Source organism: Carettochelys insculpta, chromosome 2 (assembly GCF_033958435.1).
Source record: "Carettochelys insculpta isolate YL-2023 chromosome 2, ASM3395843v1, whole genome shotgun sequence".
Classification (NCBI taxonomy): domain Eukaryota; kingdom Metazoa; phylum Chordata; order Testudines; family Carettochelyidae; genus Carettochelys; species Carettochelys insculpta.
Genome location: NC_134138.1, coordinates 64,237,335 through 64,262,914, shown reverse-complemented (window position 1 = coordinate 64,262,914; position 25,580 = coordinate 64,237,335). Strand labels below are relative to the sequence as shown.

General features: G+C 37.6%; 1 protein-coding gene across 10 annotated transcripts in view; it reads right to left on the bottom strand.

The window, feature by feature from the left end:
• EYA1 (EYA transcriptional coactivator and phosphatase 1) overlaps positions 1–25,580 on the bottom strand; it is a 276,879-nt gene that overhangs the window by 110,491 nt on the left and 140,808 nt on the right. For 7 of the 10 annotated variants that reach the window (XM_074987087.1, XM_074987091.1, XM_074987092.1 and 4 more), the window contains 3 exons: positions 14,981–15,030; positions 13,431–13,558; positions 11,382–11,444 (listed from right to left, as the gene is read on the bottom strand). In XM_074987087.1, coding sequence (XP_074843188.1) covers positions 11,382–11,444; positions 13,431–13,558; positions 14,981–15,030 — 241 coding nt within the window. Of the gene's footprint in view, positions 1–11,381; positions 11,445–13,430; positions 13,559–14,980; positions 16,886–20,637; positions 21,828–22,464; positions 22,800–23,038; positions 23,069–25,580 lie in introns of those variants that run through there. The other 3 variants (XM_074987093.1, XM_074987094.1, XM_074987095.1) reach the window with 3 other exon arrangements.

The following is a 25,580-nucleotide window of genomic DNA, read 5'->3' as shown; positions in this document are numbered from 1 at the left end:
CAAAAAGCCACTGGACTCTTGCTCTGAGAGTCTGCCAAAAGCATCCCACAATCCCATGGGCTGAGTTTCTTTGTCCACTGGCCAGTGAAGTTTTCCCACGCAGCACCATGAACAAAGGGCTAGAGCAGTTCATTTGGGGAGGGGCTAGGAAGTATGGGATATGTTTGATTGGACTCAAACTCACATAATGCAACTCAGATGCTCAAATGCCACCAAGGTTTCAACAATTCCTAACCTGGGGTTACAAATGACTGTATATGCTCAAGCCCCAGGTTAGCAAACCTGGGGGCTGCTTAATCAAGTTCTACAAAACCTGGGCTTACATCGCCATCAATGCCATAGTGACAAAGTATTTTCAGAACTGAAATATTATTCCCTCCTTCTTCATACGGAGTGCATGCTGGTGAAACGCTATTAACAACAAGCTGCACTAAAACAGAGGTGAATCAGGCCTAGACTGTTGGTAGGAATTCCAGGAATAGAACCCAGATGGGGTCTTTACTGCAAATATCCCCTGCGAAGGAACAGCATCATCATCATCATGCAAACTCATTTATATTTGGTATGTAAATCAAAGGAATCTATACAATCTGTGCAAGTGGAATATCTGTGCCAAATGTGCTTTTGTATAATTGTTCCTTTCCCCATTATTTCTGACATTTTAATTAGATTTAAAAAGCAAAACAGAAACAAGAAAACAGAAAACAGATTATTAGCCAAAAGCACAAGGCTAACAGATAAGAGTTCAAAAGGCTGTGTGACATGAACACACACACACACACACACACACACACACACACACACAGAGTAAAATATGATAGGCAAAAACTGGAGCCAGCAAAGCTGTTGACGCAGCATTAGACTCGCTGCATGTTGAGCTACTTTAGTTTAAATGGATCCTATTTGTGCCTGGATATTTAAAAAAGGTTTATCTAGAATTGTTCATGTGTTAGGTTTTTTTTTTTTAAACACCAAGGGAAATTGCTATAAAAATACAACCCACATGCATTATCTGGCTCAAAATATACAAACAACAACAGAACACTAGAACCTTCCAGCTACTAATAACCTTTTAAAATTCCACTATAAGCTATAGATTTTGGAAGCTACCATAAGACTATTTTTAAAAAATTTGATCATAAAATATAAAAATTTACAGTAATAGAACATTAAGATTGCAAACTCAAGCATGCTGAAGTCATATATATATATATATATATATGCATGCAAAGATCGTAAAGCTTATGACCAAATACATATTAGTTTTCAAGGTGTTACAAGATGCCTTATTATTTTGGCTGAAAGAGACTAACAAAGAGCCCTCGAAAACTACTGCAATATGAACCTGCACATGTCACAGATCAGCCGTGTCTACACTAGCCCATCTGCTCATAGGAATAAGGGGACTTTGAAACTGATGTGGCTCACTGCCGTGAGGCTTGTCCAGACGGGGCTCCTTTTCAAAAGGACCCCGGCTACTTCAAAGTGCCGCGGCCGCCTGCATGCTAATGAGGCGTTGAATATGTATTTCAGTGCTTCATTAGTAAACTTCAAAATGGCCATTTGCATGGCCATTTTGAAGTTTTTGGCTAGTGTAGAAATAGCCAACCTGTATATCTAATGGTGATTGTATTTCTGTTAGTTAACTGTAAAGCAGTTGTAGCTGTGTGGATCCCAGGATATTAGAGACAAGGTGGGTGAGGTAATATCTTTTATTGAACCAACTTCTGTTGGTGAGAGAAACAAGCTTTTGTGCCACACAGAATTCTTCTTCAGGTCTGGGAAAGGTACTCAAGAGTCATAGCTAAATGTGAGGTGGAATTAATTGTTTAGCACATGTAGTTGTGTAGCATGTACTGCAAGGGACCATTCAAGGCAGACTGGTGTGTTAACAGTCCTGCAACTGTAGGACAAGAGAGGGTTTGTGCTCCACCTTGCACTAGACACAGTTTATACCATATGGTTAGCTCAAGACGCCGTGGGTTGATTTAGCTGGGGAAGGTTTTCGCTTAAATTTGGTTCCTGCCTACATAAATGCCTCTCTATCCTGATTTAGTAACATCATTTTTGCCAGTGATACAGAGTAACAATAGATGTAGTTAAGTCTATAAAGTGTTAGCGTAGACACTGTGCTGCTTACATGGTATGTGTTAATGGCTTTCTGAAGCTGTCCCACAATACTCTAAACTGACAGCACAACTGATACAAGCACTCCTAGAACACGTATTAACAACACAAGAAGCCAAGAATGCACACACAAGCTTTGGTGGGTGTAAGTTACATTGACATAATTTTGGAGTGTAAGCACAGCCTTAGTTGTGGTTCTTGGAGTACCTTTCGCAGACCTGAAGAAAAGTTTTGTGTGTCACAAACGCTTGTCTCTCTCACCAGTGGAACTCAGTCCATTAAAGATGGTACCTCACACACCTTGTCTCTTTGCTAGTTAATTAACATTCAAACAAGGGCAGAATTTATATATCTGGAGATACTGCAGTAGTACAAATCTTAATTTTTGAAACTTTTCACCTGTGAGTGCATGATTTCTTACTGAAATAATGCTAGCTTTTTTCATCTGAGCAGAATGGAATCCATATCCCCACCTTATCTAAAACGTTCATTTTGAGTGACTCCTAAAATACACACACCCTACACTCAGAAAAGCATATACAACAGATAAACTTTTAAACCTCAGTCATGAAACTGATCCCGGTGGCATCCATATGGCAGACAAAGCAACACTGAAATCATTCAGGTTCTGTGCAGGTACAAGCAGATACTCATGCAAACCCAACTGTGGGACTACAGTCCAATTTTGCCTTCTTTATTTGATCTCCAGGAAATACACTAGGAAGCACTGCTACATTAGACCTAGAACTAAAACATCAAACTTAACAGCTTCAGAAAAATAAGTTTTCCTCTCTTAGGAAGTGCCAGTTCTCATGATGAAATTTAATGAAAATACCAGAATTAATACAATGAGAAATCAGAGAATCTTCTATTAACATGATTAAAAACTAAGAAAATAGGTTTACTTCATATTTCCCTTAGATTTTTTTGACATTCCAGTGCCAATTTCTGTAGCAAAGGTACCCATATATCCTTACCTATTTTAAAAATTGTATTTGCAATATACACATTAAAGAAACCTTTTATTCTGCATTTGCTACTATTTAGAATAGCTTATCTCACCACCTCATCAGCTCTTGATGTCATTTCAACTTTCATCTGAAAATATATTTTCTTCTTTGTTATATTTCTTAATTTCCTCCTCTGCAATATATTATTTGGCTCTGGTAATAGGATATTGTAGGTATTAAAAATGTATGCATTAACATTATACATATGTAGACAATTTTCACATATATATCTGATTCCCAATACAGAATGGCACATTATCAGCAGCTAAATGTTGTACTAGTAGAGACACAAGCTTTCAGTGATTGAGCACCTTTCTGAAATATCATTTCATATACCTATCACTGACCGCACAGCAACATTTGCTTAGCCCAACAACCTTTAGGTGTCCAATTCATGTCTGAAGTTCATTTGAAAATTCAGAGAACTTTATTTCTTCTGGTAACTGAACATTCAGTCTGATGTGGTCTTATCTACAAACTCTCATCTGAACAAGATTCCAAAACCTGTTTCCCATTAACATTTGTGTTGCTCGACTCCCAAATGGTGTTAGTTCTGGTCCATGTCAAGAAAGGTACATGTTCTCTTTTAATTTCTTTGCAAAATGGAAACCAACACAATCATGAAAATTCATCCTTAAAATCCATTACTTTTTTTAATAGGACTACTGACAGTTGCGCTTTGGCTCCCAAATATTTAAGGCCAGGTACCCCACCATAGCTATAGCTTATAACTTGATTAGCATAATCCCACATCCTACCTGGGTTTGTCCTTTGGTGTAGGAACACCACCTCCTTGAATGATAGTAACCATAGCCAGTTCTACACTTGGAGGTAAAAATCAATTTTAGATATACAAATCCAACTAGGAGAATTGTGTAGCTGGAGTCGATGTAGCTAAAATTGATTTTTGCCACCATCCACACAATGGGAGGTTGAAGGGAGAAATTCTCCCATTGACTTCCCTTACTCCTCATGACTGCCAAGAGTGCAGGGGTCAGCAGCCATGCCATGACAGGTCAATTTACCCCAGTTCAACAGAAGCCTTCCTCCCAAGTCTACCTGTGCCTATATTGGGCACGAGGTCAGCACAGCTATGTCACTCAGCAATATGGATTTTTCCATACCCTGAGCAATGTGGTTATAACAGCCTCAATTATAAATTTACTTTAGACCTAAGTCAATGTGAGAATGAAACATGGGCTTCTCAATCTACTACAAGTTTCAATGCTGAGCACACCAATGCGTACGTACCTTTAGAAATCCAGGCCCAAGAGTCTGATTCTCATTTACACAGGCATATTAAACTCTGCTCTGGTAGCGTGAAAGATTCATAAACAGGGTGCAAATATAATTTATACTCGTTCACTCTGACAGGCTAATGTAAAGGAGCTTTAGGGAAAATAAGACTCAGGCTCCATTACATTAATGCTTGAAGAGGAGGCAGTTAAGCATGTGTGTAAATATATCCCTACCTTCCACTAAAATCCCCCTGAAATGTCACAAGCTACAGGCTAATAGTTTACTTGAGAAGCTGAGAAGGAAGAAGCTAGGAACTCCAAGTTTGTTTTGTTGTTGGCCTATGTTTAAAATAAGAGCATTTTTGCATTTGAAGGCGTGTTTGGGGGAATTACTAAGAACATGTTTTACACGTATATACAGAGAAATATTTAAAATACAATATTAAGTACATGTATATTTAAAAACATTTATACACTGCTCTGTTCTGGATTACACCTCATTAAACTTTGCTACAGGAGCTGCTGCACTGAGCCAAAGGTTTTCTGGGGAGGCGGAGGGGGATATGATTGCAAATTGTCTAATCGCACAAACCCAAACACCCTTGTCCTGTCCTCTGCCTTGTCCTTTCCCTGAGGCCCCACCCCATTCACTCCATCTGCCCCCCAGCCCCAGACTCATACAAATTCAGCAGCATGTGGAAGGGTGTTGGGATCTGGGCTGGGGCCAAGGGTGTTGGAGTGTGGGAGAAGATTTGGGGCTGAGCCTGGTGGCATAGACTTAGGGTGCAGGAGGGGCTGTAAGCTCTGGGAGAGAGTTTGGGTGGAGAAGGGGGTTCAGGAGCAGGGGACTGCGACGTAGGACAGGACAAAAGGTGCCGGCTATGAGCAGGAGCTTAAGTAAGAGGGGGTTCAGGACTGGGGCAGGGCACTGGAAGTGCAGCAGAAGGGGCAGACTCTGGGAGGGAGTGTGGCTACAGGAGGGGGCTCCAGGCTGGGGCAGGGTTGGGGTGCTGAAGGGGTTCAGGGTGTGGGAGAGAGTGTAGGGTGGGGGCTCTGGGAGAGGTCTTGGGACTGGAGCGGTGGGTTGGGGGTTTCGGCTCCCATTGGGCAAATGTTATCTCGGAGGGCTCCTGAAGCCAAGCCAATTAAAACTGTGGCAGCACAGGGGGGCTAAGCCAAGTTCCCTGTCTGCCTTGGTCCAACACCACCCTTGTAAGAGGCCAGCATGTTTCTGAGGTCCCTAGACAGGGGTGGGAGGAGAGGGGGGCAGGTGGCTCTGTGCACTGCCTGTGCCTGCAGCATCACCTCCGCAATCCCCACAGGCCTCAGTTCTCAGACAGTACGAACTTGCGGAGTTGTTGCTCAGGACAGGGGCAATGTCAGAACGTCCGGGAGCAGTTGAGGGAACCTGCCTTAGCCTCCTCCTGCACTGGAGAGGAAGGTACAAGTCCAGAAAATACAGGAAGTAAGAATCTGTGTGCTCATATAGAGAAGAGACACAGAGCTGTGCTACCTGGCCTCAAAATGGAGGGCAAGCACCTGCACAGGTGGAAGAACAAGAGCATGGAAGCAACAGGAAATTAGCAGGTGATGGAAGCAGGCAAAGTGGAGGGACACAGTAGACAGACAGCTGGGAAGGGATGGCCAGATTAAGCTTGCCCAGGGCACTACAAACACCATGACAGTGGGCCTCCTTGCAGTGGTTATGGCAGGGCAACCTTACTTTCCCTCTAAGAGATGCAGAGGCAGTCTCACACATCTATGTTATTCCTCCCATGCATGGGAGATGGAGAGGGAACAGTGCATACCCTAGTCGCCCGCACGTACTTGCTTGGGTGGTTGAACTCGGCCCAATGAAGTCTTCTGCCACACACAAAGTCCTGTTCTGGGGTGGAGCCACAAGGGCAGTGGGCCTTGGAGTTCACAACCCATTAGGATGCATCTGGCAGTTCCCCTTCACAGAGCTACTGTTTTAGGTTGTATGGATTTAGGCAGATATCTCTGAATAAGTTAGACTTGTTTAACCTTTACAAGCTTTTCTTCACAGTCATGAGGGCTACACACGTCAGTGTAACCAAGCGGTAGAAGCTGGAAATGAACAAAATATGGAACCAGAAACTACCCTCATGCCACAGAACATTTAATTGCTCACCATTTAACTCTCTGTCATCAGTCACTAAAACTTAATTTTGCTCCCTATTATATACAAGATCATGTATATTAGTTAACTTACCAAATTACCAATATTTAAAAAATCCTGTTCATTAAAAGAATGCATTTCCTGAATATTGTCAAATTGGACAACATTAGCCACTGCAAAAAGTTGCTTTAGAAGCTGTGTTATTAGAAACTAAAAATCTGCAAACACATCAGATTGAATATGCACAGAAACCAACCCAAGCACATGCTCAGCATAGTTTATAATACAAATCAATTATTCCATTTCTGTAAATTAAAATATTCCTCTACTCCACAAACACACAACAGCTACCTGACACTTTGCAGTGCTACACATTTAATAAATTACACATAATATCAACAGTACACATCCAAACATACATTTCTATTACAGAAAAACACAAAGAGGTGAAGCAGAGGTTGGTTGGACGGTGCAAGGCAGGTGGAGTGATGAGTGAATAAAGAATTACGAGAGTGTGAAGTGGCCTGGCTTTGTTAACTATTTATTTACAGACTGTTTTGCTTCTTTAATCAGAGACTATACGTAAAGGCTGCATCTACACATGCTGCTTCTTCTGGAAATGGCACGGTAATAAGCAGCCCATAAGATGCTAATGAGGCATGGATGTAAATTTCCTGCACCTTATTAGCATATGGCCACATGATTTGGAGTCCAGAAGAAGCTCTTCCAAACTCCAAAATACACGTGCAGATGCGCTGACTGCAGGGATCTTCTGGAAGGAAACCCTCCTTTCGGAAGCCCCCTCTTCCAATCAAAATTTTGAGGAAGAAGGGGCTTCCAGAGGGAGGGTTTCCTTCCGGAAGATCCCCACAGGACGCACATCTGCACGTGTATTTTGGAGCTTCTTCCGGACCCCGAATTACGTGGCCATATGCTAATGAGGTGCAGGAAATTTACATTTGCACCTCTTTAGCATCTTCCAGGCTGCTCATTACCATGCCACTTCAGGAAGAAGCGGCATGTGTAGCCATCGCCAAAGAAAATGTAATACTTTCGGGTGGTAGCCAGATTTTACTGAAACATATTTTTAAATGTAATTACTTTTTAAATTAAGGTTTTTGTTTGTATGTGTGCTACAGAGTTTGGAAACTACATAGCAAAGTTAAGAATACTGACACCCCTCAGAATAGGCTGGTGCAGACAAGAAATCCAACTCCGCTAAGCAGCCAGGTCATCCAGAAGTGATACAGGGCTTTTTTAATTTTTAAACATACAACCATTCTAATATCAAATATCTTGCACCCTAAAATATTTCAAACTCATGCTAAACAGCCACTGTACTTCCTTTTGAATCCATGCAGGAAGATTCTGATTCAACAGACCCAATACCACAGGTTGGACCTCCCTGGTCCAGCACCCTCCAGACCTGAGCCGTCCCAAAGGAGGGATTTTGCCAGACCCAGCTCCTGGCAGCAGGGCTGTTTGCTCCTAGTAGCTCTGCACCGTAGGCCAGCAGTGGGTCTGTGGTCCTGGACTCAGGGGTTCCCCATCTGGGGCCAGCAGCGGCTCTGTGGTCCCACCCACCGGAGATCCCTGCTTCGGGGTGGCAGCAGATCTGTGCCCCCAGCCGCCAGGGATTCCTGCCCAGGGCCAGCAGTAGTGCTGCGCTGCTTCCAGTCAGCAGGGCTGCCTGCTGTTAGACTGGCTGAGCCCTCAGCGCCTAGCAACCTCTGTGGCTAGGGCTTGCTGGTCCAGCAACATCATGCCGGACCACATATATTGCTGAACCAGAGGAGTTCTGGACAAGAGAGTTTTAACCTAATGGCCACCCACTGGGGCAGGATATTGGGAAGCTTTCACTACTTCTGTGGAGGCATCTCATTCTGGTTCTCCATCAGGTCAGATATTTCACAGATTATGGATGAGGTCTGCAAAGCCATCGAAGGGATTCTGATATCCCATAGCCTTTAGAATTAAATGGGTCACTAGACGACTTTGAAAATTTCAGCCTAATTTGTTATCTGGTTCCCCACATCTTTTTGGGGCTAGGAATCTCCCTTCTCTTCTCGTATCTGGCCCCTCAGAATGAGACAGAAGCTCCTCTATGACTCTCCACGTGAAGAGAATGCTGTAAATTAGAAAAAAAACCAGATCACCTGTTTATTTTTGGTGGGTTTAATACTGCATAAAACACAAGTTAAGTGGCTGAGAAAAGCAAACATCTCTCTAAATTAGCAATCTAATGTAGTCACCCCTTTTGGAAACTGCTTTCAGAAGGTGGCTTCTGTGAAGGATGGTTTGCTAAATTCAGCCTCTTCTCTCATCCTGCAATCAATAGCAAGAGACTTGTTGAAATCGACACTAACTGACTGGGAAAAAGTAGATTTATCTGTTAATTTATACATTTCTATCCCCTTGTGTGAGTTGTGACATGGCAACACTTCCCATTGAGGGGGAAAAAAAAGCAAAGGGGGTAGTACAGTAGGAGTAACAGACCCAAAACCAAATTAAATTCACGGATATGCCACAAACTTCTGTCATCCTGGTCAAGTCATCTAGTCACTCACACCTCAGTTAAATGGGGCTAAAAGAACTTTTCTCCCCGACGAGATGTGGTAAAATAATTATGTTAAGAGACTGCAGAGATTACCACAGCAATGGGGTAAAGTACACAAATGAGAGACATCCTCTCCTGCTGTGCTCTCAGATACTTTTTCTGAACATTTTCAGACAATTTTTTAGAGTTACTATCTAGTTTATTGCTTGAGGAGTCTCCAGATCAGCAGGATCAGCCCATCAGCCAGCCTGCCCACACCCATAGAAGTATATAAGAGCTTTCCCTTGCATGAGCTTTTCTTCTGCCTTTTCCCTACCTGCTGGTAGGAGGATTCACGCTCTGGGCTGGAATACTAAGGTAGGAGAAAACAACTGAACTATGTTATTTCTAGCTTTGCCTAAACCGGTTTTTCCACATTTTGGCTATGTCTACACTAGCCCCCGCCTTTCGAAAGGGGGATGCTAATAAGACACTTTTGCAGATGCTAATGAGGTGCTGCCATGAATATGCAGCACCTCATTAGCATAATGCCAGCTGCGGCAATTCAAAAGTGCCGTTTTCGAATCAGGCACCACCCGTGTAGATGGGGCTGTTTGAAAGAAACCCCCCGAGTCTTCGAAAGCCCCTTATTCTTAAAACCAAATAGGAATAAGGGGCTGTTGAAGACTGGGAGGTCCTTTCGAAAGGCCCCCATCTACACAGGCAGCACAAATTCAAAAGCACTTTCGAATCACCATGGCCAACATTATGGTAATGAGGCACTGCATATTCATGCCAACTCCTCATTAGCATCTGCCAAAGTGTCTCATTAGCATCTCCCTTCTGAAAGGCGAGGGCTAGTGTACACATAGCCTTTATCTCCTCCTCACTGCACACCAACACAAAGCTGTAATGATTTTCTCATTATCTAACATGAATTTAAATGAATATTGCTTTGATTCACAGAAACTGCCATAATTTAAAGACATCACAGAGAGAATCTTTTGAATTTATTGTAGGATGAGCAGAAAAATCTATTCAATCTGTTAGGAACAGATACATGGTTAATAAAATGGAATTTCTCCACTGGTTACAAAAAGTTACAGGCTGTTGATACTTTTCTATGACTTTGTGGCCCACCTTTATACCAGAGCACATTTTGCACTGCAACAAAGGTGCGTGCTACACTGTGTCATTAAAGGATAAATATATTATCAAAGCAGAATGCAAGGAATTAAACTGTATGACTCAATCACACAATTAAACCCCATCCAGTGCCTTGAAAGCTTACCACTAAGTGTGAAGCTAAGAATATTAGATAATAACTGTGAGCTATCTAGCAACCACATCTTCCTATACTACAGCATTAATAAGTATGCCTGAAAATTTGTCAGAGGAATTAAACAACATGTTTTGAAACAGGGCCATTTCACTTTGGGACAGATTTATTTTTCTCCTTTTTTTTTTTTTGTGTGTGTTACAGAACACATTTTGCACTCTAGGGTATGGAATTCTGCCCAACTCATACCCACAGCAAAATGAAACTAACATATATTTATAAGAAACTTACAACATGCAAAAATTTGTGCACCTAAGGCCCCGATTCTCATTTATATTGAGGCCCCTTTTCAGTAGCAGAATGATGTAAAGGGGTCCTTTGTTTGAATGAGAATGAGGCCCATCGTCATCTTACATTGTCAGTTTCACACATTACATTTATATTACATTCACATGTTCAGGAACATATTTCAACTCCACATGCAACAAACAAACAAACAAACAAACCACACTTTTTTTTTCATACTGTAGCATTTTAAGGGAAGTCTTTGGCAGCCATAGATAAAGTACCTCCCTAGAATTTATAATTTGATTTTAAACAGGATCCTACTTCAGAAGAGTGTGCAAGAAAAAAAACAAACTTTTTTTTTAAAAATTGCTATATTCATCTTATTATGTAAAGCTTGATTATTTGTTTTGTTTTGTTTTTTTAAGTCTTCTAGATTAAGCAATATACCCTAGTAGATTCCAGGGAAAATTCTCCCATTGGCTTCTTATGATTCTCCCATTAAATTCAGTTGGAATTACTCACGTATTTGAGATCAGAATTGGGCCCTAAGTGCATACCTGATTCTAGAATTAATTATCTGATGTTTCTTTTACAGACTTATATTAATTATGTGTCAGGAAAATAACCAAAAGTATAAGAATAACTAGTTTTTACAAGCTTAGACAGGAAACAATGAGAATGAGACACGGTTCGAAATAATTTTTGAAAACATCTTAAAATGCATGCTAACATTTTTGCTGCGTTCACCATAGGCTGCACAAACCTGCAGTGGTCTGTGTACTAGCACTTAGCAACCAGTCTGCAGTGTTGAGCAGAATCATGTCACCTGAAGAAAAATTGCAAACAAAAGAAAACTGTTGGGCTTCATCTCAGGTTGAGAAATATCTTTGATTAACTACATTTTTCTTGGCAGGTTTTAATCTAAATGAGTAAGACATGAATTTATGAATTCTGAACTAAAAAAATCAGCTGTAATAAAAACAAATTACAGTGCTTAGTTTACATTTCTTAATAACACAACATTTCACTGAAATACAACATCATTTGCAAATGTATTTCTTGAATGATATTTGCTTAAAGTTGGGACACAAGTGAAAAATATAATCATAATTCATTCCTTAAAAACAAAACATTTAGGGCCCAACATTATCTTTGTTCCATTTGTGTCCACACCCCCTATTTAGGTCAATAAGGAGTTCTGTGGCAGATCAAGAGAAGGGTCTTAAGGTTCAAGGAAACACGCTCAACTTCTTTGTTGCTGAAATACCTCCAGATTGAACGGAGTGGCCAACATTTATAATAAAGCTCTTAGTGATTATCTAGGCTTTGAACTCAGATTATTAATAACTATGTGTTGGTTTAATGATATTAAGCTATGGGTTACATTTTCCAAAGTGCCTAAGTCCTATTTTCTGATACCATTTAGGATCCTAAGATCCACTGAAAGTCAGTGGAATTTAGGTTCTCAGGTACCCAAGTAACCGTTGAAAATGAGACACTTACCCTGACCCAAAAGTACATCTGATAACATTTAAATGACAGAAAAATCTTTTGTGGGGAATGAAATATTAAATTTTTCTACCTCAATTAAAATAATGGTAATATCACAATCACACATACACATTTATTTAAAAACAAAACAAAAAGAACATCTAGAGGTTAACACTATAGTTTATTAGAATTAAAAACATCTTAAATTTAATGGTAAATTTTGTACCAGTAGCATAAAGTGAATTGTACACAACTCCACTATAACTGAGTGTCAGCTTGCCATAAACCAACCCAAAGTACAGTCAACTCCAATTTGAATGGATAACAGAGGTGTTTGGGGAGCTTAGGTGGGACATCTAATCGTACTGACAGATGTCTTTCCTGGAAGAATTTAATACATATACATAATCTAAAAACAGTCTGGCTTGTTATTTATATACTGGCTTTTAACATGTATCTTTACAAGAAAAACTCAGATATAGGTTATAAAATCTGCTTTATCAAAAATGTGATATTATGTTTCAGTTTTGTAAATATATTACAAACTCTCAATCTTTTGCTGGAGGGTTGTACTAAAGGCTGTTTTCCACAATTATATGAACACTTCATTTTCACAGAAGGCATTATTTGTAGGGTAAGTGAGTTACTTTTAGTATTACACTGCGAACAAAGATAGCCAGTTGATAGGTCAATTGCTCTTTGTTTCTGCTATTCCTCCTCTTTTCATCAAATCATAAAAAATATATAACATATTTTAACCTTTACTGAATTATTATAATTATTTGAAATGTGGACATGCCACAAGAGAAGTGAAAGCAGAATACAGCCTATCAAATTATCTTTAGGAAATATCAACACAATTTTTAAGGACAGCTTTGTATTAGCCCATATGGAAAAGCTCTCATAAATGTAGTAACTTGTACAAAATGCAAATCCAAAATTAGAACAGAGAAATGGTAATGATTGCTTATAATTTACTTGTTACAGCAGCTAACTGTAGATATTTCCTTTTCCTCTTATCACTAAAATGCAAATATTTTGTTGATGGGTTTCAACTGTTTTGATTTGAGCAACATAATATTCAAATGTATTGCAAATATGTCACGGGAATATAAACACGGTATGAGAGCTGTTGCTGAAAGCCACTGATATTAACTACTGACAAACACTAAACATAGCCTTTATACACCATACTATATAAAGATGGAACACCTAAAATTGTACAATTCTCTATACATAACTGTTCCACCAGTCTTTAAGACAGAAAATCTCTGGTGAAAGAATAGAGCACGAAGCATAGTCAGAGAAAATGGTAACTCACCTTCTGTGCCATTGGGTGTCATGGAATTACTGTTTATATGAGAGTTATCAAGTTTTGGCCCACTGGGGGATTCACTACTACCACTCAGTCGGCTATGTGGGCTGGCTAGATCCTGCATTTCCATAGACCTAAAACCAAAGTGCAGATAATTGTACTGTTACATTCAACTTTAATTACGGAGGAATTGTCCAAACAACTTCAAACCCCTTATTTTTACTTGTTAATAAAATATTTTGTAAATAGTCAACAGTTTTCCCTGTCATGATTTTTTTTCTCAGCATCAAAGTGTAAAGTCATGTGTTGTCACTCCATATATTCAACCCATGACAGTCACATCTAATATTATAACTCTTAACAGAGTAAAATATAAACATATGAAATTATGCCTAGAAGATTTTTACCTTACACTTTTAAAATTATGCATAATGGGTAGTTTCATCAATGTGTAAAATAATGTATTCCCTTAGCAATAAGATAACCCTGTGCTTTCTCAAAATTTACCACCCAATTGGAATTTAATGTGCCTCCAAACCAAATAAAACACTTGAAGCAATTGTTGAAACCTATAGTCTAGTGACAGGGAATGAGATATTCCTGATGTATGTGTTTACTCTGGCAAACTACTTAATTGTTCCTCTGTTTCCGTTGAAACAAATGCAGCATTAAAACACTATTATGTCTGCTCACTTGTTTGCTTTGTGGATTACATAAAGCGTGCCCAATTGAAAAGGGATAAGGCAACCTACAGTGAATCCTTACAGTCCTTGGTATGCCCTAACACTCCACAATAGCTCAGCTGTCACTTAGTTAAAATAAAACAAGAACAATTCAGATTCAATTAAAAAAATCAACATTTATGCGGTAAGCAGCTAAATTTCTCACAAATAGCTTACTTTCAACAATTAACAGTTTTTAAAAAGGAAAACAGGTGTGTGGCCATGATCACAGATATGAATCTCTCATCCTGCATTTGTTAAACCTGTATATGTAGTGTACACTGCTTCAGTTTCCATTGTTTCAAAAACACATGATAATGCTAATGACCTACTTTTTCTAAATAATCTCTTCTGATATAAAATGTACATAATATACTTTTCCACCAACGTATTTGAACTTGGACTGTTTCTAGTTTAAAAATTATAGCAAAGTCGCTTTTAAATATTTATTTAAAATATACAAAACTTCTTTTCCTTTCCACACTGGAAGTGTAAACATGCTTAAGCACAAATGTTTCAACCATTTGATTTTTCACATTTATAATGGGATTTTATTGTAGAAGTCTTTAATACATTTGTTTAATCTTAACTCACTACTGTTTTTGTTTTTAAAAAGGGAGTATCTAACATTTAAATGAAAAATATGAATGTATTCATCCTTTACAGACTTTATTGTATTAATTCACATAAGATGTCACCAACCATTGATGTAATATTCTTCAGTTTCAAGTGAAAAATTGTAATAGACATGTACTTTTACCTGAAGTTAAAAAAAAACCCTCTCTTTTAAGCAGTACTTTTCATAGAGAGACCAAATATCAATCATATCCTTACCTGCAATGTGAGAAAACAGCAACATCTGAACTGGTTTGGGATTTTTGCACCTGCAAACCCGGGAGACAAATAGAAGCCACTATGATTCCATTTTAATGTCAGAACTTAATCTAATGAAGCATATTACTGAGATGACAATACTGTCCTTTAACCAAAAGAAAAGGTGAATACTGCAACAGGGAAAGGCATATTGTCTTTAAATTGAAGTCTCAACTGTTGTTTCCTCCTGCAGGTCCATCCCCCTCCTCTCCATGTCAGGGGAAAGGCAGCCAAATGACGGGATAGTGATTCATCACCAGCCTATGACAGCTGCAAACTGGATTACCCCTCCCCTCAATCAACATGCAAAGCAGCCTTGCTAAGGTAGCTAGAAAGAGGTGTCTGGAGAAAGGTAGGTGTTAACACAGGGAACATGTTGTACAGAAGTAGCTCAAGCAGTAAAACTCAGCATCCTCAGAAGATCTTTCCTCTTTTGTTATTACTGGCTGAAATATATCTCCCTCCCACTCTTTAACTCAACAGTTTCTTAACTTTATTATGCTGGTTTTCTTCCTCATCTTCTGTATGTCACTTAAAATTCATGAGATCAGATACTTTCTTAAAATGGGAAGTACATCTGCTATATAGAGTTAAAAATCTTATGATCAACTAGTGTCCATCTCTAAACAGTGCAAATTAGTTTTTGAAAAGCAGTCAACATACTGCAAAATAAAGTGGATTAGAAAGCAGAAGAAAACACACTTCTTCACGACAGAGTTCTATTGCTAAGGTTTCTAATGATCTGCAAGAATGTCAGACACCTATTTTAGAAGATTCTGTAGTTCTCTTGTTAAAAAGATAGCTAGCGTGAACTCCCACTGTTCACTTTTGGTCATCCTGAGATTTGGAAGGAAGCTTGGATTTTACAGTGGAAACCAATTAGCAGTCTTTAGAGTTTAATAAAAACCAATCACTTCAAAACCTCCAACTGGCTGATATATTTTCATTTGATGTGATCAGAAATACCCCTTATGAATGTGAATTCTGCTGGATCTCACTTAATGAATTGCCTCTGTAGAAAACTCTTCTGTAAAGCCAGTAACAATTACCAGCAGGTGATAATGCTGGGGTGAAGATAGGCCATTGGCTTGAAGGCACAAAGTTTTCCACCCAGGTTATACATTGTTTAAATGTCTACATTCAGAATCTTTCACGTGCATTTCCGTTCAACCTGAACTGACATCTCTTCGATGATCACAGAACAAAGACAAGAAAGATGAGCATTTTAAGTTCCTTAAAAATCATCCAAGCCAATCTCACTTAGGTGTGTGTAGTTTTTATTTTTAATCACAGAATTACTACTTTAGGAAGGGTAAACCACTGCTAGGAGCAGCCAGGCAAACTATATAATTACAAGTGATGTCAAAAAGCATACAATAATGCATACACAAAAATTTCAGCCTTTTTATTATTGTGAATTTGAAGTATTGCATGGTATTCTTTTCAATTATTTTAATTAAGGCCAAACAAACTGAAATATCCTCCGTGTGTTTACCGCGCTTACACCATACTTTTTTGACTAAAAAAAAGAAAAATAGACAAATGTGAGATGGAAGCTTTTTTACTCTTAACTCCACAAACTGAAACAGAATGCCTTTAGGATATATGTTCCTCTATTGGTACTTCTCTACACCTGGAATAAATTATAGGTGAGAACTAACTTTGTTTTAAGAGCTATCTCTGCTTAGTAATGTGGAAGGTCATTTAAAATACATCTCAGATGAACACAAGAAAAATATTTTCCTTTTTCAAGTTTTATTTATATATAAATTAACTAAAAGGCTTGGTCTCAGAATTACACTTTTAATATTATTATTACTTTACCATCTTCTGAAAAGCATTTAATCCTATTTTGATTCCAAAATAAAAAAATTAACAAAAATATAATCACTCTCAAAATAACAGATTTTATTATTTAAAAAAAAAACCTTCAGATTCATTTAAGTTGAAAAATCAGCTCTCCTGTGTTTTTTTTAATTAGAGATAGCCTAGAAAATAAATATATACATTATATGTCCTTTTATATTCTCACAAATCATAAAATTTATATCCATGATCTTCATTTTCATTAGGCATACTTCAGATATATTCCTTTGTATCTTAAGGATTATTTAAACCATGTGTTGTGCATTACCATATTTAAAAATGACTCTTTAATCAAAATAACTTTAAAACAACTAATCCTCACTTAGGCTGGTCAGCTGAATCCACATAGTGGTCCAGGAAAAATAAATCTACTCTCAAGAATGTGAATGCAGACAACAATTAGACACAGATGTGAGTGAAATTAGTTACAGTTTACAAAATGTTACACTTCACATGCATTCAGTTTTTTATGTGTGGCACAAAATTACATGTAGTAAAGAAAGAAACTTATGATGACTAGGGAGAAAAACACATTTCTGGGTGGCGTTGGCTCACTCTTTTATGACTGCCCACCTTTACCAAAAGGTATCTACATAAATGAAGTTCTGAAATATATTTTATAATTCCTTAAGTAAAGGGGAAAATATTTTGGCCTTAAGAGTCCATTCAAGAGGAACATTAAAAAAAAATGGATTTTTTTTTTTGGCCGTCGCTCACACACTGCATCCTGAGTAGGCTAAAATTGCCCAAAATGACAAATGGCATACGGATCCTTCAAAATGCATCATAAATTATTACTACTTATAAGTTTATTATTGTAAGTAACATTTACCTCTTCATCTTTAAATTGGTCCACAGATTCTGGGATTCCATCATAGATGACAAGAAAAAGAAAGGCCAATAATAGCACAGCTACTTAAAATTCACTCCTTTAAAAATCTTAAACCAGAAACATCAAATTCTGATTACTTAATGAGGTATTTTAAGTTTGCCTTTTTTTACTAATTAAATTTATAATTCTTCACAGATGTAGGTTTTGTTGACGTTCAATTTGTCTCTCTCATTTTGTTAAACCTCATATAGTACTCCACCAATCCACGGAATAGCCACATTAAATCTGTTAATACCATGCTCTTCAACCCCAGAAATTATTTCCAGAAGGCAAACTTACTTTGAGAGATCATCAAACAAGACTTAAGGTACACATTTTATCACATTTTCCCTACCACAGAGCTCAGGATGCGGAGGAAAATTCATGACTTTTGCACTGTTTATTATACTTTGCTAAATTACAAATCAAAAGCATCTGACAGAAGATCATGTATGAAGCCAAAAAGTTAATAATGTTCTGTGAAAAGTAAACTGTAAATGGGAAGGGATTCTAAATCTCAGCAGCACAGAGCAAATAAAATGTAGGTACTTGTCTAAATTATGGGTTTTCCACAGACTATTTTTGCTTGCTAAAAGCAATTTTTATAAAATGACTATAATTTAAAACATTTTTCCATCTGAAAATAAATTATCAAAGTGAAAAAATTATGCTTATCCAAATAAATATAGCTGGCTTATGAGCTAGGATTTTTTTTTTCCAACCACAGTTCTTCTCTACCCAAAAATCTCAAAGACAATGGCAATTTTCTATTCAGAATATTTCCTCACTGGAAAATACTGTCTTTTTCAACAGAAAAAAACATGCTGTTTTGAAAAATGTATATTCTTTTTCTCTTGACAACATACTCCATTCACAAATAAATATAATTATCAAAAGCTATATGTGGAGAAAATAAAGGAAAAACATACTACGGAAAAAAATCACCTTACAATCTGACAAACTCTTTCATCACACTTTCACTCCTCTGATATCCCACCAGTATGCTGAAATATATAACATATATGGAGAAGTCCAGTTTTCTTAATTTAAGTGCTTACTTCAAAGACAAGGTTAGACGGAATAATTTTCAGACAGACCAGAAACAGATGATCATAGCTCTCTATTTTTAAACACTATTTTTAAATGCTCCCTTTTATTCTCCTATTTTCAAAACTTACAAATGAAACAATTTGACATACGACTGAAATGTGAACAGAATTATTCTCTTTGGGAGACTAGTACCACGTTGTGTCAATACGTCTAACATATACAGAAATTTAAAAATGACGCATTAATTTTCTGGCCTTTAAAGCATTTTTTGGCTCTTAAGAAACATTTTACATCTATCAAAACTTAGAAAATGATAACCTTGCCTTTGGAGTTGCACGCTCTTATGCTGTGTACTGCAGATAGTGAAGAGTGGCTCAGTTAGGTTTCTGTGTCTGTCACCGCACAGATTTTTCAGGTTTGAAAGACAACGGCTGCTCTATAGTAGAATATACTGGATATTAGGAATATTCAAGCAGCAAGTAATTCTATGACTTGTGAGTATTATATATGGGTGAGTATACATACACACACATTTATAAACCTTTAACTATCTAAAATACTTTGGTGAAAATGTCAGTAAGGCACTGTTAATTAAATTTATTCAGAAAAGTATGACGGGCGCAAAAAGAATTCTGATCACACAGAAAATATTTAGAAAATCTTCCCATCTAATTTTTTTTAATTATTTAAAAGACAAACAGTATGAAAAAGTTACAAATTGTATTGGTTCTTAAATTTTGTTAGTTTTCCATCTTGTCTCTTCATTGAAATATATATGCATCTAAGGAATGATTTTAAAGACAGTGACACCTTTACTTTTGCAGAATAAGTCTTTTATTAGAGCAGACTGTCATCCATTTTATTATTGTTTGTCAAAAACACCTTAAGAAACATATACGCGTGAAAATTTTGCAAGTCTTGATTGCTCAAAAGCAAGATGTAAAATTTAATGATACTTTAAAGAGTTTTAACTTCCTGATTCTAAGTTCTTAACACTAAACGACCCACATAAAATGTCAATAAACGTCACATATTTTAGCTGTGTAGATGTTTATTCTGTCCTCTTGAAAAGTTCTCATTTGGGGAATTGCATGTTTTGGCTCATGTTTGGAAAATTAAACATATTAAACTTAAAGGATTTCCTGCTTCAGAAAGTACTGTCAAGATTTCTGTCATGCATTCTTCCTTCAAATTTCATAATCTGTCATGTTCTTGCACCTCTGATATACCGGTCCATAGATTTACTATACCCTCCCCAAAGGTGCTTAAACTAGGGGTGGTGGGGGATGCTGCAGCACCCTCTGACTTGAAGGGGCTTCCACTATATACAGGACTTAAAGTTTGGTTCAGTGGCTCCCAGCACCCCCAACTATAAACATTGTTCCAGCACCCAGGACCCTCCCCTCCTTTTTCCCCCTAACAACTCAACATCATGTTATTTATTTTCAATGAACCACTACAAACCACTACAGGAAATCAAACAGAAGGAACAAAACTCTGAATACAATAAATAGAGCCATGTCACATCTGCTTTCCCGGAAACCTACAAGCCAAGCCTGAAATATGGCAAAAACTAACTGTTAACATTATTGATTTATAATTGAGTATTCACCTAATAATGAATCAGAGTAAGCACTTATGAATGGGATCTCATACCAAGTTGCTTAAATACTTGGAAAAGTACACATTGTTTCGCATTAGGCCAGTTCATGAGGGTTTGGGGTTTTCCTTAAGCTTCAGCAGAAAAGACTCAGTGTTTTCTTCTTGCTTTGCATCACAGGACAGCTGTTGTCACTCCATGCAATTTTTAAAACAGCCGGTTTGTACTTACAGTGATTGGATCTGCTGTGTCCACCAGCTTTATGGGCTCCCTTCACGTTCTCTGACTTAAACCACCATTCCTCACATAACTTTATTCCTGGGTAAAATACAGTGCTGAGCTCGGCTGCCGGCTGCCCTGCTTTTTAGTAGCTCTCACTCGACCACGAGAACAGAAGTGAAGCGTCTCTGGAGGGCAAACCCGAGCTCACAGCAAAATCTGGTGCGATTGCTGCTGCAGGCTCTGCCTGAAAAAAGCGTCGGGGGGAGGGGGGTAAGTTCTCCAGAAAGAAAAACCACCAAGTGGACTTTCACAGGAAGACTTAGAGTCGGAAGTGGCACTGGGGAGTTTGTGTCTAGCACCAAACTCTGCACCAGCAGCTCCCACTGTTTTGGTTAGTAACAGCTTTGAGCAATGTGCTGTTCCCACCACTGAATAGCAGCAGATAATATCTGAGAGCTTTAGACAAAGAAACAGCAGAATCTTCATCCCTCCTATTTGTTTGCTCAGTCTTGTAGGTCTGCCCATGTAGCCTCAGGGCTTTTTGTTTTGTTTTTGTAATGCAAACCACAGCTATTCTCTTGTCCTAACCTTATTGGTTTAAATGTAACAGTTGAAATGAGCTCTGTGCTGTCTGACTCGACCGTGCTGCTATAGCAAAATTTAGTATGTAAATGAAGGCGCCTATGGTATCTGAATAAACAGCTGTGGGTGAGGAGCACAGCTCAAACGCTCTGTCAACAACCACTGTGTCTTTCTCTCCCAGCCATTCCTATCTTCTGGTGGCAATTACACACGATTTTTCCCCATCTTTTTCTGCTTCTCACAAGACAAAGTAGTGGGGACTTTTTATTCAATCACATAATTTTAAATCGGTTTCAATGTGCCTATTTCCATTAAGCTAGGTGTAAAGAAAAGCTACAAGAAATAGAAAAGCTGGAATTAAACAAACACTACTTCAGTAAGCGAACCTAAACAACTTGGATATTCAGAGAAACTCTGAGCACGCAAAATATAAAAGCGCAGACAGGCAGTTTTGATAGATACTTGATAGCAAAGTTCACAAATTCAAAGATTACTTGGAAAAAGAAAATGTCTGTGCTCACACCGCTTAACTTTTTTCTTACTGAAGTCTGCCCAATGCAATTTTAAACTATTTAACACAGTATCTGGAAGCTTCTAACAGTGCAGAACATGCAGATACATGTGAAATACCTGTATGTCTCAAAACAATCATAATTGAGATTACAAGGTATTTGACTTGTATTTTACAGTATTGCGACTCAGTTATCAGTATTAATGTTTTATTGTTTTTTTAAAAAACAAAAAAAACAGTAATGGCCATTTCCAATGAAATAAGAGGAAATGTACATCCACATAGTTCAAAGGAGTTAGAACTGACATTAATTTAACACTGCAATAGTAAAGTTTAGATTACCAAATACTGAAAGTTGAATTAATACGAAATAATATTTGAATATAAAATCATTTCAGAGGTCTTAAATTATTATTATTGAATGTTTGTTTATTCATCATTCAAACAAACAAATTAAATGTAAAGCAATAAATATGTAATATGTAGTAATGAATTTTTTACAAGATTTCTTGGATCATTTTGCTCTTTTTAAAAATATTTTTCAGCTAGTTTATGCTTTATACTTTCCATACCTTTACAGCAAAAAATAATCCAAGTTTGATTATTTGCAACAGAAATGCTTGAAACTATGCCAGTTCTAATATACTAAATAATATTTAGCCTTATCTGGAATAAACAGATTTAAAATGTTTCTTCTTTGACAAAATGTGTTGCTATATAATGCACTGGTAAAATAGCCTTACCTTAAATTTAACTAATGAAAGCCATCCTTCTAGATGAGAAACATCTTCTGGCTATCATATCCAAGTAACTGACAATTTTTGAAGAAAGCACCTCAGGAAAACAAACCGTTTTGCCAAAGCTTACAAGACAACGTCAAGCTGCAAACATACCTAGGGTTGCATTTTGTTTAATGCAGAAATGCAATCTTGGGATAGTCACATACCATATATGGGAGCTCAGGTCAAAATAAGCAGATTTCTATTGGGCCTGTCCATGTAGCCAGTATAAACTGAATTAGTTTACTCACATAGCATTCTTCATGCTAAAAATACACTTTATGATGTTTTATATTAAGCTGCAAAAGAAATACAAATATGTTACCATGGAGATATCCAGTTTGGTCAGGTAAAATGAAGTAAGAGAATGGAATACAGCATAAAGTAATTGTTCTGTGGAATCTCAGCCCATTTCAAAAAGTGTTTAGTCTGAGGTCCTTACTAGTTTGGCATTTGTAAGTGTCAATAACATCATTTAAAACAAAAACAAAAAAGCCTTTAACCAATGGAGCTAGCACTTTAAGAAAACATACTTAACTTTACTCCCTTCACGAACACCATCTTCCATGAGCAAAATTATTCAAGTGCTTTTGCAGAACGAAGTCCTGTGTTATTCTTGAGAACGTTCAAAACAGAAACGTTATGTATTATCTAACATTTTTAAATGTTACTAAATATTCTCTTTCAGCAAATAAATACATAAACAACCCTTTTAAAATCCAGAACTTGCTGTGTAAAGACAAAATAGTTTAAATATAAGTAACGTTCAAAGCTCATAGCAATGGACATTATTGCCACACAAACACGTTTCATTTTACAATCACATTAAATACAGTTATATGACATCAAGGTTGCCATTTTGAAACTTCTGCTTACTGAAATAGATCTGTCTTCTGTGATTTATTTTTGTATTTGTATGTCTAAGGGATCAGCCCTATATCTGTATTTAAAAAAACAAGAAACAAAACAACCTACACACATACAGCCTAGCACAGTGGTGGCTGACATAGGGTGAGCTACAGTCAGGTGGAAGATGGAGATACACATCTCATACAAGTGGAAAGGACCTTGGGAGGTCATCAAGTCCAGTCCCCTGCCCTCTTGGCAGGACCAAGCACCCTCCCTTTCTTTCTTCTTCTTCTTTTTTTTTTTAAACTATTTGCCTCAGATCGCTAAATGGCCCCGTCTGAATTGGGTGACAACCCTGGGTTTAGCAATATGGACAAGATCCTTAGCACTGAAAAAAATATATATGCTGAATATTTTAACATGTCCTTTAGTATCCATGCTTCCACGAGAAGATAACATGGTAATTGAGCTAATTTAATACAACAGTTGTTTGTATCAGGGTCGAGCAAGGTGGGGGGGTGGGTCCTGTTCGGGGAGATGTGAAATTTTGTAAGAGTACACACTCTTGACAGTCTTACTTAGCCAAAACTTCCATTAAGCACTGATCCCTTAGCCATACAAATACAAAATCTGTAAGCAGGGAGAAGCAAGATTTGCTTCTAGGTCTCAGGCTCATCCATCTCATTACAAATGTTAAAATATACTGCTGTTTTACGCATGTATAGTCACATTTGTATACTGATTGATACAGTTTTTACATCCTACATGCTTATTTTCTTACCTGTGCTAAAAGAATTTTTTTTCATATGAACCTAAACCCAAATTTCCATGAGTTTGGACTACATTAGTCAGGTTGGGGGAGCCCTGCTAATTGCAAGGATGAAAAGTGGGGACCAACATAAAAAGTTTGCTCACCTCTGGTATAGATAATAAAGCATTGAAGAGGAGACTGTTAAATAAAATAGGGTCCTCTTTGTTTATATAGACATTAAACTGTGATTTAATGTCTGAAGAGTGTCTGTCAATGTTATCTCAGGGTATAGTCTAAAGCATGAACTTATTCTACAGCTGATACTATGGGCCACATCTTGAGATGCCTTAAACCAGCATAGCTTCATTGATGTCATTAACAATATGCTGATTTATACTATATGATCTTATCCTATTTAGCCATAAAAGGTCAGATTATGCATTTCTCATATACAGCTCAGGGATCTGCTTTACCTTAGTCTCCTCTTAACTGTGTTCCTTGTTCTACCACATTGGTTTAAACTCTCCTATCACCAAATGCCCAATCAGCATGGATTATGCTATTTACCACTTGCCCTGACCAGAAAATCACATAAACATTTACACTATTGCTAATGTTGGAACAGACTTTTTTTATAGTTCCACATTTACACCAGGTTGGAATTTGTCCTTATTCTGTATTCCTTTATACATCCAGTTGCCATCCAAGGACATAGAAGAAATGAAGAATGGGCTCTTTTTATGTGTGTCCATTATCAAGTGTGAAATAAGCTCGTAGGAAATAGTTCTACCACCTGTACCTGCATTAAGTAACTCCTTGCTCCCCAAGTCTTCCCACCCATTTTAAGACAACTAAAACTGGGCTTATTTGCATCACACTACTTTGAGGGTATTTACAGGCACTTTACAAAAACTGTCTAGATAAAAAGAGAAGACCGTAATGAGGAGCAGTTGTCTTAGGTATTTCAGTACTTGCATCCATGTAAAAAGTACTGCACAAACAGATGCACAGGGTGATTACCTGTGTAATTTTTAGTTTGAAAACCAAAATAAAATACATTCCAAGATTATTGTATTACTGAATTATGTCCGTTTTTGGACTCCTTACAACAAAATTTATATAACATTTGACTCTCCTCAAATAGACAATACCTTTCCTATGTCTCCAACCAAGTTTTATTTTACACATAGCAGCTGTTGCCTAGATACATGCCTATCTGTAGCAGGCGTTTGCTGGGAGCTCTTAGTGCTTCATGCTACTGAGCTGATCAAAATAGAAAATCTTGGGTGATTACAAGCAAAGAAAAAATGTGGCAGAAGTCATCTATTCAAACAATAACTTCTGAAAAATATCACTAACAACAGATCTAAATCCAATAATTTATTGATCATGTTCTTTCAAGAGCTACTGAATATGTGTAATGATGAATTAAGGTATAATGCATAATCATTAAACATGAAAACTACTGACTGTAGTTATT